Source organism: Carassius gibelio, chromosome B8 (genome assembly GCF_023724105.1).
Source record: "Carassius gibelio isolate Cgi1373 ecotype wild population from Czech Republic chromosome B8, carGib1.2-hapl.c, whole genome shotgun sequence".
NCBI lineage: Eukaryota > Metazoa > Chordata > Actinopteri > Cypriniformes > Cyprinidae > Carassius > Carassius gibelio.
This window is the reverse complement of record NC_068403.1, coordinates 25,845,422-25,858,372: the sequence shown is the minus strand read 5'-3', so window position 1 is coordinate 25,858,372 and position 12,951 is coordinate 25,845,422. Positions and strand designations below refer to the sequence as shown.

The 12,951-nt window shown below is 37.5% G+C and overlaps 1 protein-coding gene across 2 annotated transcripts in view; it reads right to left on the bottom strand.

Moving 5' to 3' along the window:
- Nucleotides 1–12,951, bottom strand: part of LOC127963746 (glutamine--fructose-6-phosphate aminotransferase [isomerizing] 1) — a 37,420-nt gene that overhangs the window by 12,636 nt on the left and 11,833 nt on the right. For both annotated transcript variants that reach the window (XM_052563812.1, XM_052563813.1), the window contains exons 10-13: nucleotides 11,602–11,697; nucleotides 9,920–10,017; nucleotides 6,209–6,329; nucleotides 5,969–6,126 (exon numbers count right to left, since the gene is read on the bottom strand). In XM_052563812.1, the coding sequence (XP_052419772.1) occupies nucleotides 5,969–6,126; nucleotides 6,209–6,329; nucleotides 9,920–10,017; nucleotides 11,602–11,697 (473 nt within the window). The remainder of the gene's footprint in view (nucleotides 1–5,968; nucleotides 6,127–6,208; nucleotides 6,330–9,919; nucleotides 10,018–11,601; nucleotides 11,698–12,951) is intronic.

The window sequence follows — 12,951 nt, the reverse complement described above, 5'->3', positions numbered from 1 at the left end:
CGGCCTAACCATCTACAATGTGCAAAAATATGACCACCAGAAATCGAGCCAGTGAAGTTACCAATCTAATGTACTCAAACCTTACACCCATGTACGGAAATGTAAGGGGGAAAAAAAAATAACTGGCGCCTACATGATCCTTTCATTTCTCAGTCAGCAAAAGGTCATCTTCTTCCCTAGCTTAAACTTCCTAATTTTGCAGTTGCAATCCAAATTATTACAGCTGCAATCTGGAAACCCAGGAGCATAACACTCCCAAGTAGTTGTGGGTGTGGGTTTAGAGGTTCCTCTGAGGGATTGCTCTGGTACTGTGCAGACATGGGCGGAGAGAATGAAAGAGCCTGCATCTGTGGAGAAAAACCAACGATCTCAAAAGTCCAGATATTTAAAAAGTGTGGTTTAAGAATAATTACACGGCAAGTAAAAAGGCCAGATAAACTCAACTTGAGTGTGCATGATTGTATGTGTTTATGCTTTGTAAAAACACTCAACAAAAAGTATTTTGTGGACACTTAATGCCCTGATCTGGAAAAACATGAGTTGGGAACTAATAAGTGGGAGGATAAAAGAAAGAATGAATGGATGGATTTCTACTTTTATTGATGGATAAATGAGAATGTCAGAGTGTCATTCTCTTGGTGATGAGAGTTCCAGTTGGGGAAATGGCTTCCAGAATGACCATAACTCCAAAGGGTATTCATCGGAGACTCTTGAGAAATTATTATGACCACAATGGACCACAGAAAACAGATCACCATTTTACAGAGCAACAAAGTTGAAATTTCATGTTCATGAAACTTAAATCGAATACAGTAACAACAGAATTGTAATTCATCACCACAAAACCAGGGCCGGTGGAATCCATTTCCAGTCATTTTACTTCCTGTCATAGAATGGCAACATAAACATTTTAACAGGACAGGCACCCCCAGGAATAACCTTGAGGTGCCTTACTCAAGGGCACAAAGGTGAAAGCTCATTGATCACTTCTTGGAGGTCCTGAACCGACTACCTTCTGATTACCAGGCTTGCACCATAATCACATGACGACTGTATGTTTATCATTAACATCAACATGAATTCAACCTGTAATGTAATGTACAGCATGTGAAACATTGGGAATTGCTTGGACTGATCATCTGTCCAGGGTTTTCACCACCTTGGCCTGAGATGCTGTGATTGGCTGCAGCATCCTCCTAACCCTTTATAGGAAAAGCAGTTTCAAGCATGAAAGAAATGGATGGATAGAACTGTTCAAATCTTTAAAAGTGGGCATATGTAAAATATTAATGAAAATTTGCAGTCAAAAGACTAACTCCAGTTTCTTTATTAAAAGTAGAGATGGTAAATTTTGATTTCATACGGACTTGAATATGATCTAACGAACAATCTGCTATAAGATCTCAGCATAAATTCAGTATTTTGTGACTATAATGTTTCTAAGCCCCAACCATCGCAGTAATGACTTTGGTAGGGGGATTTCTTTTACAACTATGTAACACGTGGTCATTAACAACATTTGGGAGTTTGTTCAATCACAACTGCATCATAATTATTCTTGAATACAGAAACAAATAAACCACCGATCTAATGAGAGTTTGATCCTCAACTGTAGGGTCCTGCATCTAATTTGAAACCTGGATGACATCCGAGGGAATCTGTAACTTCTAGCTCAAACTCATTGAAAATGGCCTGCCCAATAGTTCCAAAAGCTAAAGAAAGAGGGACTAAAATACCAATGGAGGATTTTGGCAGCTGTCCTGGCTCCTCGTTGTTTCACTGCAATTTGATACTTATATAGGCAATTAGATAACCTCATTCAGCCTGCAGGCATCTATATTTCTATCCTAATGAAGCCTAGTCATAAATTAAATAGATCTCCCTTGTTTTTCCTTGCATGACAAGCTAACAGTTAGAAATGCCATTTTTCCTCTTAAGAAGTATGAAAAATTAAGGGATAGAGTAAGGCCGGAGGAGCAAGAGTATGAAAAGTGCATTCTCCTTTGTGGTCATATTTCTTCTCTCAGCATTATCATCTCTCATCCAGCCAAATCCAGCTGCTCAGACGCTTGATTCCAAGAACAGTTTTTTCTTTTCACATATTTGTTGTGACTTCATTGGACTTGCATGTGGTTGGTTCGCATGTGTGGTGGTTCTCGATATTTTGAGTTGTAGTTCTCAATTCTTTTCCATTTTCTCACATTCAAGTCAGCACTCTTCAACTCAACAACTTTCTGTTAAAAGTGCATCAAGAAGTTCTTTAGCAAGCATGTACTTATAGATACCACAACGGTTCACTCTTCAGAGAGCAGTCCTTGCCTATCCAAAAAACTTTGGATGGGTTAAATGCAGAGCACGAATTCTGAGTATTGGTCACCATCTTGGCTGAATGTTACATCACATATTGATAAATCTTTATTTTTTAAGGAATAATCACATTTGTTTTCTTTTTAAATTTTACCAGTAAACCTAAGGTTTCATTTAGTGTTGAGTGAATTTTTGCTAGAAGAAGTAGCATGCAAGTGTCTTAGAGCCGGCAAAAGCAATAAAAAAGAGTGAAGCACTTTATCTCACGGAGTATAACGCAGCCTCCAGAAGTGACATGCATGCTTGTCACCACTAGAATTACCTACTGTAGCCAAAGAAAAATAAACTCGTTTAACCTGTCCCATGGCCCATATTTACAAAATAGAGACTATGACTCCTAAAAAAAAAAAAAAAAAAAAAAAAAAAAAAACACCTTCAACTTGAGCATCACTATGCAGGATTTTCTCTGTACTCAAATCTTTTCACCTTGTGTTCCATTATGTACAGTGCACAGCACATAGGAGTAACCCCCCTCTGAATAAATATAAAAGATGTATTTTCCTAATGATCACTAATATAATTCATGGAAAGATCTAACATATCTAACATAAAAACAACAAAATATATGTCAATATTTTCTGTAAGATAAGTAATTAGCCAATTTTGTTTAAATAAATGATTTAAGAAATGAGTACACCCTAGATTTAATTCAGAAAATGTGTAATATTCTAGTAATTAGTATGTCATCCAGAAGTATACTGCTCTGACTCTTCTTGGCACTGAGTGTGCAAGGTCATGACAAATTTCACATCTGTCCTGTTTAACTTCTGGAATGAATGCTCTGGTCTTTGATGGGAAGTGTTGCTTAGCTCGTCTCTACAGAATCCCCCACAGCTGCCCAAGAGCATTAAGGTTGAGTGAAATACATGTCCACTGAAGGATTTTCTCCTTGGTAGAATGAATATCTTTATTGTCATGCTGAAAAAATGCCCAATAATGCAGGGAATGATGTGAGGGTAGCATCTTCTGTTTCAAGTTTTTGTATTACATCACACAGTAGTGTGTAAATTCATGCCAGCATTGATAAAGCACAACTCCCTAACAGCTTCAGCACTCATTCATCCCTGTATAAAAGCTTTACTACCACTGAACGTCCCTGTGGGTACCAAGCACTTCTCACTGTACTCCTTTAGCAACACCAGGACATGTTGGATGCTTTTGGATCCGAAATGATTGACTTGGTCTCTTGAGACCAGAGTATGAATTCCCAGAAGTCTCTATTTTGTAAAATATGGGCCGTGGGACAGGTTAAACGAGTTTATTTTTCTTTGTCTACAGTAGGTAATTCTAGTGGTGACAAGCATGCATGTCACTTCTGGAGGCTGCGTTATACTTTGTGAGATAAATGTGTCACTCTATTCATAGCTTTTGCCGGCTCTAAGACACTTGCATGCTACTTCTTCCAGCTCTTTTTCTAGCAAAAATTCACTCAACACTAAATGAAACCTTAGGTTTACTGGTAAAATTTAAAAAGAAAACAAATCAATATGTGATGTAACATTCAGCCAAGATGGTGACCAATACTCAGAATTCGTGCTCTGCATTTAACCCATCCGAAGTGCACACACACAGAGCAGTGAACACACACACACACACACTGTGAACACACACCTGGAGCAGTGGGCAGCCATTTATGCTGCGGCACCTGGGGAGCAGTTGAGGGTTCGATGTCTTGCTCAAGGGCACCTCAGTCGTGGTACTGCCGGCCCGAGATTCAAACCACAACCCTAGGGTTAGGTGTCAAACTCTCTAACCACTAGGCCACGACTTCCCCAATATTGCATTAGCAGTAGTAGCATTAAGTCTTAAGACTGCTAAATAGTAAACGTTAAAGTATAACGGTACTTTTATTTTGACGGATTGTCGTGAGGAACTTGCAGCTGCTGTGTATGTGATATAACCGTAGTTTTCTCAAATAACAGCTGGAGATGATATCCGTGTGTTCATATCATCATAGTGAGACAGCAGAAGCTGAAAACACCACAACCGTTGTCCATGCTTTAGTATGTGTGTAAGTTACGTTAGTAAACAAAACGGTTCACTGCGGCATCTGCCATTAATTTACTGATTGCAGAAATCATGGAGCCTTAGGCGTGATATCAAATGCTTCTGTAGATTTGTAATGATAAGATTATGTTAATTAGATCTTGTTTTAAATCTGTGCTGAAATAAATACCGGAAAAGATCGATTCATGGCTTTTGAGAGTCAAAATCTAAATGACGTCATTTAAAAAAATAAAAATAATAATTTTTTTTACCCAGCCCTACTTGTCACAAGTCCATTGTTTTTGAATGCCGGTGCTACCACTGCTATATTAACACACTTAAAACAATCATTTTTGTGCTAAGAAATAAGTCACCTGGCAGTTCTCTCCCAAGTGGTTAAACTGCTGCCAGCATTATGTCAAAGTATGATTCAGTGTGCTATATAACACTTTTAATTGCAAGGAAATTACTTGTCTTTAAAAGTTTTGGATCAATGTCTGTCGCAAAACTCGGCATTTGAACAGTCAACAGCAAATACTTAAACTAGTAACAAAACATACTTGGAGCAGCCGATTCAGAAGTGTCAGATTGCCGTAGCAAAGTCAGAATTTCATCCTCTCCTAGGTTCACGAAACGGTCGTCCATAAAATGTGTTGCTGTTCTGTTGTAACTTGTAAATAATCTTAAAAGAATCCTCAATGCATCTACTTTCGTAAAGCCAAATAAAGTGCTTTTTCTTTCTCCTAGATACACACAGCATCTCTCGGACATGACTGCTTCAAAACTAACTGAAACCACTCCTTTCTTTGCGTGAACATTTGGACAGCATTACACAAATATTTCCACACAGCGACGTAGACATGTACAGGGCATATTTGAACGAGCCGTTTTAGAGGGGCATGTAAAAATATGCACATATGACCCCTTTTATATGCAAAGAGTTTTAAATTAGCACCAAACTACTGAATGCACCTTTTTAAAAGAGTGGTAGTAGTAGTATATATTTATTTAATTCCATGTCATCATCTTAGGCTATTTTTTACTCCGTAGTAAAAAGGATAACCAATCACCTATGTCTAGTTCATCTCGTACTACTGAAGCATATTGAATATGTTTCTAAGTAGGTAAATTGATGGATACTTTTTGATATGGGATAGCCACAGGTTATAGGCCAATTTCTAGCACATAATGAGGGCTTCCATATGGTCCATTCACTTGGTAATACACAGTAATTGGTGAAAATAATTTGTTGTACTGTGCATTGAATGCAAATTGGTGGAAATGGGTTGGAGAATGGTGTGAATTACAAGGGGAATTGCAGGGGGGCCTGACAACCAATTAGGGTTTGAACTTCCCAAATTCAAGTGTCAACTGTACATATGTTAACAGTTTTAACCCTACATACTACATAGGGAACACTTCAACACTGTTTTCAAAAAACATTTTTGTAACCAAAAGAGTGTTTGTTTTCAGAAACATACGAATAGAAGAGGCATTCATCGTAAAATAACAATAGTCACTGTGGGCTGCTTGAGCATCACCATCATTAACACCATTTACTCCCCCTACTTCAGCAATAAAATGACTTGATAAAAAAAAAAGAGAAGAAACCCACCTTGGTGCTAGCCACACCAATCTCTGGGCCGGCATTGATGTGAACACCACAGTCCGTTTCTCTTGAGACAGAGCTGCCCACAGTGTTGGTGATGCCCACCGTGAGGGCACCTCGCTCCTTACAGTAGCGTAGAGCCAACAGGCTGTCTGCCGTCTCTCCTAAACACACACATCACCATTCAGATGACTGTCCTACCTCAAAACCATAATTCATAACAAACACACAGGCACGCAAGCCCACCTGACTGGCTGATGAAAAAGCACACATCATCTCGGAAGACAGGCGTGTTTCGATCCAGGAAATCACTAGCCAACTCCACCATGACAGGAAGTTCAGTCAGTTCTTCCAGTACCTGACGAGTCTAAGCCAGAAACAGAACCAGCATGAACCAGTTATTATTGTAATCAGACGTGATGCAATAAAATGATAAACAGATAAAAGGCATTTATTTTACACTAAAGTCAACTTATAACTGTTAGTCAAGGGTTTTTTTGCAGTGTGTTTGTGTTTTTTCATGATAATTGTTAATTCTTTCCAGTCATTTAAGCAAAATATCAGGAAAATTGGTTCATTGATTACTGCCAACAGTGTAGTGCTTTATGAAGTCACTTTCAAGCCATGAAGCTTTCTACTGGTAAAAATGGCAGGTCTGTGCAATCAACTTAAACCCTAACAAAAATCTGCATTGGGAAGTCACAAAAGTCCAGACTGTGTGGATTCATATTAAATTCACTGTATTTCACCCACAAATATACCTTTAGAACAAAATAGGACATTTTGGTCACTTGATTTTTAAGTCCAATTCTCGCCATTAACAAACTATTAACTACACATTAATAAGCTATATGCTTATAGTGAGAATTGGTACCTATACTAAAGTGGGTTAAATTTTAGTTTAGGGACCAATTCTCACTATTAACTAGTTGCTTATGAGCATGCCTATTATTAACATATTGGCTGTTTATTAATGCTTATAAAAGCACATATTCTGCATCGATAATCCAACCCAATACCTTAACTACCTTACAAACTATTAATAAGCAGTAAATCATGAGTTTAAGGCAAAGGTCATAGTTAATAGTTTGTTAGTATTGAGAATTGTACCTTAAAATAAAAGTGTGACCCTAAAGTGTCACAAAATTTTAATACACACACATATGCATATATATACATATAGCTGTAGCTTTAACATTATGTAAATTCCCACTTTATAAAGGAGTCTGTGCTTCTTCATCTTTCAATAGCTTACTATTTACTTAACATTACATTGTTTTTGCCGTTTGGTTTCATTTATTATCTTTTTTTTTACAGATATTTTCAGAGGATATTTTTCTTTTTCCTTATATGACCCCTTTAAAGGCTGGATTTAAACTTGTACAAGTCTCTGTGACCCCCTTTCAGAGATGTATGATAACAAAGTAGAACTACTTCACTACTGTACTTAAGTACTAAAAGGCGGTATCTGTACTTTACTAGAGTATTATTTTTGGTCACACTTTATTTTAGGGTCCAATTCTCACTATTAACTAACCATTAACTATGACTTTTGCCTGAATTAACTCCTTATTTGCTGCTTATTAATAGTTTATAAGGTAGTTGTTAAGTTTAGGTTATTGGGTAGGATTATGGATGTCATGCATTATATGTACTTTATAAGCACTACTAAACAGCTAATATGTTAATAATAGACATGCTAATAAGCAACTAGTTATTAGTGTGAATTGGACCCTATACTAAAGTGTTACCTTATTTTTTTCTCCTACTTCCACTTTTACTTCAGTAAATATTTTCGCTGAGTTTAATACTTTTACTCTGATATTTTTTTTATGTGCTGCATCGTTACTCGTTACAATTATAAAAATGTTACGAATTATTCCATTACAAACCACTGCCAGAACTGTACATGGCATGGCAGGTTTGATGAAGCTGGCACATCATTGAGCGAATCAAGCGATTAAGAAGACTGCGCATGCTGACTGAACTGATGTGAAGAGAGAAATGAACACCGAGCCGAGCCAGATAATGACTCGTTCACGAGTCAAGAACCGGTTGCATCGGTTCTCGGATGACCAGTAACGTTAGTTCTTTCTGACAGTTCGAGTCAATAAACCAGTTGAAGAAAACAGTTCACCGATTCTTTTGCGCTCGACGCAATGGCGTCATTGTCGTTGACTGCACCTGGGCTCATAACATTAACACAGAATTAGTTCAGAATCAATGACCAAAAGAATCAGTTCGTTTCAGACGCTCTGTGTGTCGGTTTGCTTCACGCTAAATCACACATGCGCAGTATCATCAGCTCATCGGTTCACGAATCGGACGCGTCTGACAGAAACGCTTCTTGACTCGTGAACGAGTCATTATCTGGCTCAGCTCGTTCATCTTCAGTTCTCTCTTCACAAAAGTTCAGTCAATGTACTGATTGAGTCAATTAATTACTACGGGATATTGGTTTGTTTTGACTCAGAGGGAGTTTCAGCCACATTAAACAAGTTAACAGCTTAATTCATCTGTGGATTAATGCGTATTGGAGACGCGGACCGTTTAAAACGATTCAGTTCGATTTGGTGAACTGTTTCAAAAATATCCGGTTACATCGAACGATTCGTTCGCGAAGCGGATATCACAAACTGCTTTGTTTTTAACTGTCTTACAACAGACACGGAAGAGAAGACAATGCTGAATAAAGTCATAGTTTTTGCTATTTTTGGACCAAAATGTATTTTCGATGCTTCAAAAAATTCTAAATGACCCTCTGATGTCTTAGGGGTTTGAAACAACTTGAGGGTAAGCTATTAATGACATAATTTAGCAAATTGGGCTAACTAACCCTAGTAACCGTTTTTTGTTTACAAGAAGTTACAGTCAAAGGAATTGTGATTGTCCTTTAGGTTAATCATTTGAAATAGTAAAAACAATATGTTCAAACTTTTGACTACTTTCTTTAATAGCTACATAACACAATACTTCTACTTTTACTTTCAGTACTTGAGTAGTAAATTTTAAAATAGACTACTTGCAATACTTAAGTACAAAAAATGTTGAATACTTTAGTACTTCTACTTAAGTGTGGTGCTTAAAGAGCACTTCAACTTCTACTCAAGTCACTTTTTTGATAGAGCACTTGTACTTTTACTCAAGTATGGGTCTCTAGTACTTTATACATCTCTGCCCCCTTTACACATTACAATAACACGTTTCATATTCAAACCATCTTCAGCTGGACTGCATTTACACCTTGGATTCCAGGTCTCCAATGTAATCAGATTTCAAAATGTTTTCTGTCATATGACGGATGATAAATAAGATATCTAGTCTATTGCATTTCTCTATTCAGAAATTATTTTAAGTGAGAAATGAGTGAAGATTCAACACAGACAGACCACAACACACTGAGAATATTTGTTTTCATTTATTGAAACTTTTCCAATAATATGTTTTGTAGCATTTTCAACTATATTAAATGTTGTTAGTCATCCCTAACCAGTAGGGTTGCTCCGATCACGATCGGCCGATCGTTAATGCGCATCTAAAGACGGTTCTCTAATCAGCGGTTAATTCCATCAGGTGAGTGAATTCACATAGAGCAGCTGTTACTACACAGAGCCGTTGTTAACTGAGAAGATGTGCCAAAAAACGCTGAAAATGAAGTGGATCTGCGCATCTTCTCAGTGAACAACGGCTCTGTGTAGTAACAGCTGCTCTATGTGAAATCACGCACCTGATGGAATTAACCGCTGATTAGAGAACCGGCTTTACTGACGAGATGCGCATAACGATCGGCCGATCGTGATCGGAGCACCTCTACTAACCAGCTCCAAATGTGGCATCACAATGAGTCTATATGAGATCTATTCGCTGGAAAACCCATACTAATGCCAAGTGTGAAGTGGACCTGTGTGTGTGTGTGTGTGTGTGTGTGTGTGTGTGTGTGTTTAATGATGTACATACTGCAACTCCAGCATGGTAACTGGTCCCACAGGCGATCATGATGAGCCTCCGACATCTCTGGATCTCTTTAATGTGGTCTTTCAACCCTCCCAAGATCACTGCAAACACACACATAAATTATGAAAAGCTGTTATAAATGTAAAAAAGAATCCTGTAAAAATCAGCTATTCCCAGTAACTTCTTTGTCTTCTGTTTCACTTCAACAATTAAGGAATGATCAATTAACAATTAACAAAAACAACTAACAATTCCTAACACTGTGTCTACACTGCATGCGAAATACTATAGAACCACTGATCTATAATAGAGATTCATTATATATAGATCAGTCAATAGAACTCAGTTTAATCATTGATGCTGTCTACACTGGATGCGGCGTGGCATGACAGCACAAATCCCTGACAGTAAACTGCTATTGCGTTCGGTTCATGATATGCTGACACAAAATTAGACAGACTTTAGCTGATGCAGCTCGGTGCCACACGTCATCATTCGTGTGCGGTGTAGACACTGTGTAATTAGAGATTACTGAAAAACATTTTCTCAGAGGATTACTTTTTCTCCGCTCGCTTCTCGCACTGACTGTCATCCGAAGTGCGTGCATACAGCGCGCGATCCCAATAAATTCACACATATACAGAATTACAGTATTTCAGACACAATATGCTCTGTCTGAAGTGAACGCTTAGGGAACTGTTGGGGAAAACATCTGAGGTGTAACATTATATTAGATCCATGCATTACAGTATAGGACGTCTGTATCATTATCATAGTGTTAATCTAACAATAAAAGAAAAGAGGGAATCGCTGCACTTCATTGAACGGCTAAATCAATTTATGATTGTTTTTCGGACATGAATGCTTTAGAGATAAAATTATAAAAGTAACGAATTGTTTTTTTTTTTCTATGCTATTTGTTCTACTGTTTTTTTTTTTTTTAGCATCTGTTCTTATTTATAATACCAAAGATAAAAATAATAACAATAGCTGTATTGTGATTATTAATATAGTAATTAATAATAAGAAGAGATAAGAGGACTTCAAATGGGTCACTAATAAATTTTTTAATTAGTAATTTTTGTGTCGAATTCCAAAACATCATAAATCATTTCGAAGGACTTTTAATGGAGAATTTCACATCTATTCATTTTATAAAGCTGCTACTAGCATTTTATTCAAACTAAACCCCTTTAATTCAGGTGAGAAAGTGTTTTTTGTTTTGAGTGTGTTTAGCATTGTGTCATACAAAAGGACAGTGTGCTGCTGCAATAGATGCATTTTGCAGCATTAAGGTTAACGATTAATGGATTAAATTATTGTTAATTTAAATGACAAACGATCATGGAAATGATCTAAAACTGACATTCTTAGTTCCAATATAAACTTTTAAAAGAAGTAGATTAGGCAGAAACGTTCTACTTGCCATTCCCCTGAAATCTGACTCATTTCTCAAAAGTCCTGTTTTATTGACAATGATGCAGTTGACTGACAATTCAGTTCAACTAAAGTCAACACATCCAGTAAGTGTAAAGAGTCATCTGGTAAATGTTTATATCGACACGCATTGTTCCCGTTAAATAGCCTTTTATCGGACTATCGTAGCAATACATCTAAATTCACAAGAACTATGAATTCCCTAGAAGCTTTACTTGTGTCTGATCGCTGATCTGAGCTGGCCTCACCTGTGTTGTTCTCAAAGTTAACTCTTCCTCGCATGGTGTTGACCACAGACTCTGGCTGCTCGAAGATCTCTTTCTGCATGAAAGAACTGAAGTTTCCTGTTTTTAAAGAAGAAATAGAGTCAAGTTAGTCTCATTGCAGCAAAAGGGAGCTTTCAGGTGATAAGCGTCACAAAATCACTGCATTCAGTTGTACTGTGAATTATTGGGTCATATTTTTGAGCAAATGTCATCTGGACAATTTCTGCTCTCGTCTTCAAGGGCATCTGGGAGGCGTCCTAAGACATGACTGAAAAATCCGGTAGCACTTTATTTTACAGTCCTGTTCCTCATGTACATACTACGTACTTATTATAGTAATTACAATTACTATGTAATAACCAGGTACTAACACTGAACCTACCCCTAAACCTAACCCTACCCCATGTAGTTACCTTGTGTTACCAGAACTTTCTTAGATAAATACACTGTAAGTACACTATAAGTACATGTTTGTACACGTACTGTAAAATAAAGTGCAACCAAAAATCCTTATCATAAATAGCTGATTACAAACAGTCTGATGGGATCAAGAGATTTCAGCCACTGACGCCAAGCAAAAACCAAAACCCTTAATTTTCTGCTCGATTGGAAATTCTTGTTTAATTATTTTCTCACAAAATTATTGAGATACACAGCAGGAATGCAAAAATGCCATACCCAGAAATTAGGCCATGAGAATTGTATCTTTTATTTTTTTCACAATAGGTCAGATGAAATGTGGGGAGGGGAGGAGAAATGAGGGAAGGAGTGGATGGAGAGATGGAGGAGGAGCAAAAAAGGAGGAGAAACAAAGCAGTACACATCTGAAGCGAAGTACTGCTCTCTGGTGGCTGGAAAGCAAGCACACATTTGCTCTCTTATACATGTCAGCTTCTCAAACTCAACAGTAGTAGTGAGTGCTATGGTGGTCTCAGTCCCAGATGCATAACCACAGTTCGTTTACGGAGTTAATGATACGTATTGCACGCAGAACTGGAAAGCTGCATTCACAACGCTCGAATGCAATGCAAATGATAGAAATGCAAAGAGATGAAGGCCTCTTCAAAAATGTGCAACATTTCATTTCATGGGTTATTTCACCTCAAAATGAAAATGTTGTCATTAATCACGTACCTTCATGTCGTTCCAAACTCGTAAAAACTTTGTTCGTCTTTGGAACACATTTTTAAATATTTTGGACGAAAACCAAGAGGCTTGTGACTGTCCCATTGACTGCCAAATAAGTTACACTGTCAAGGTCCAGAAAAGTATGAAAGACATGGTCAGAATAGTCCGTCTGCCATCAGTGGTTCAACCGTAACGTTATGAAGA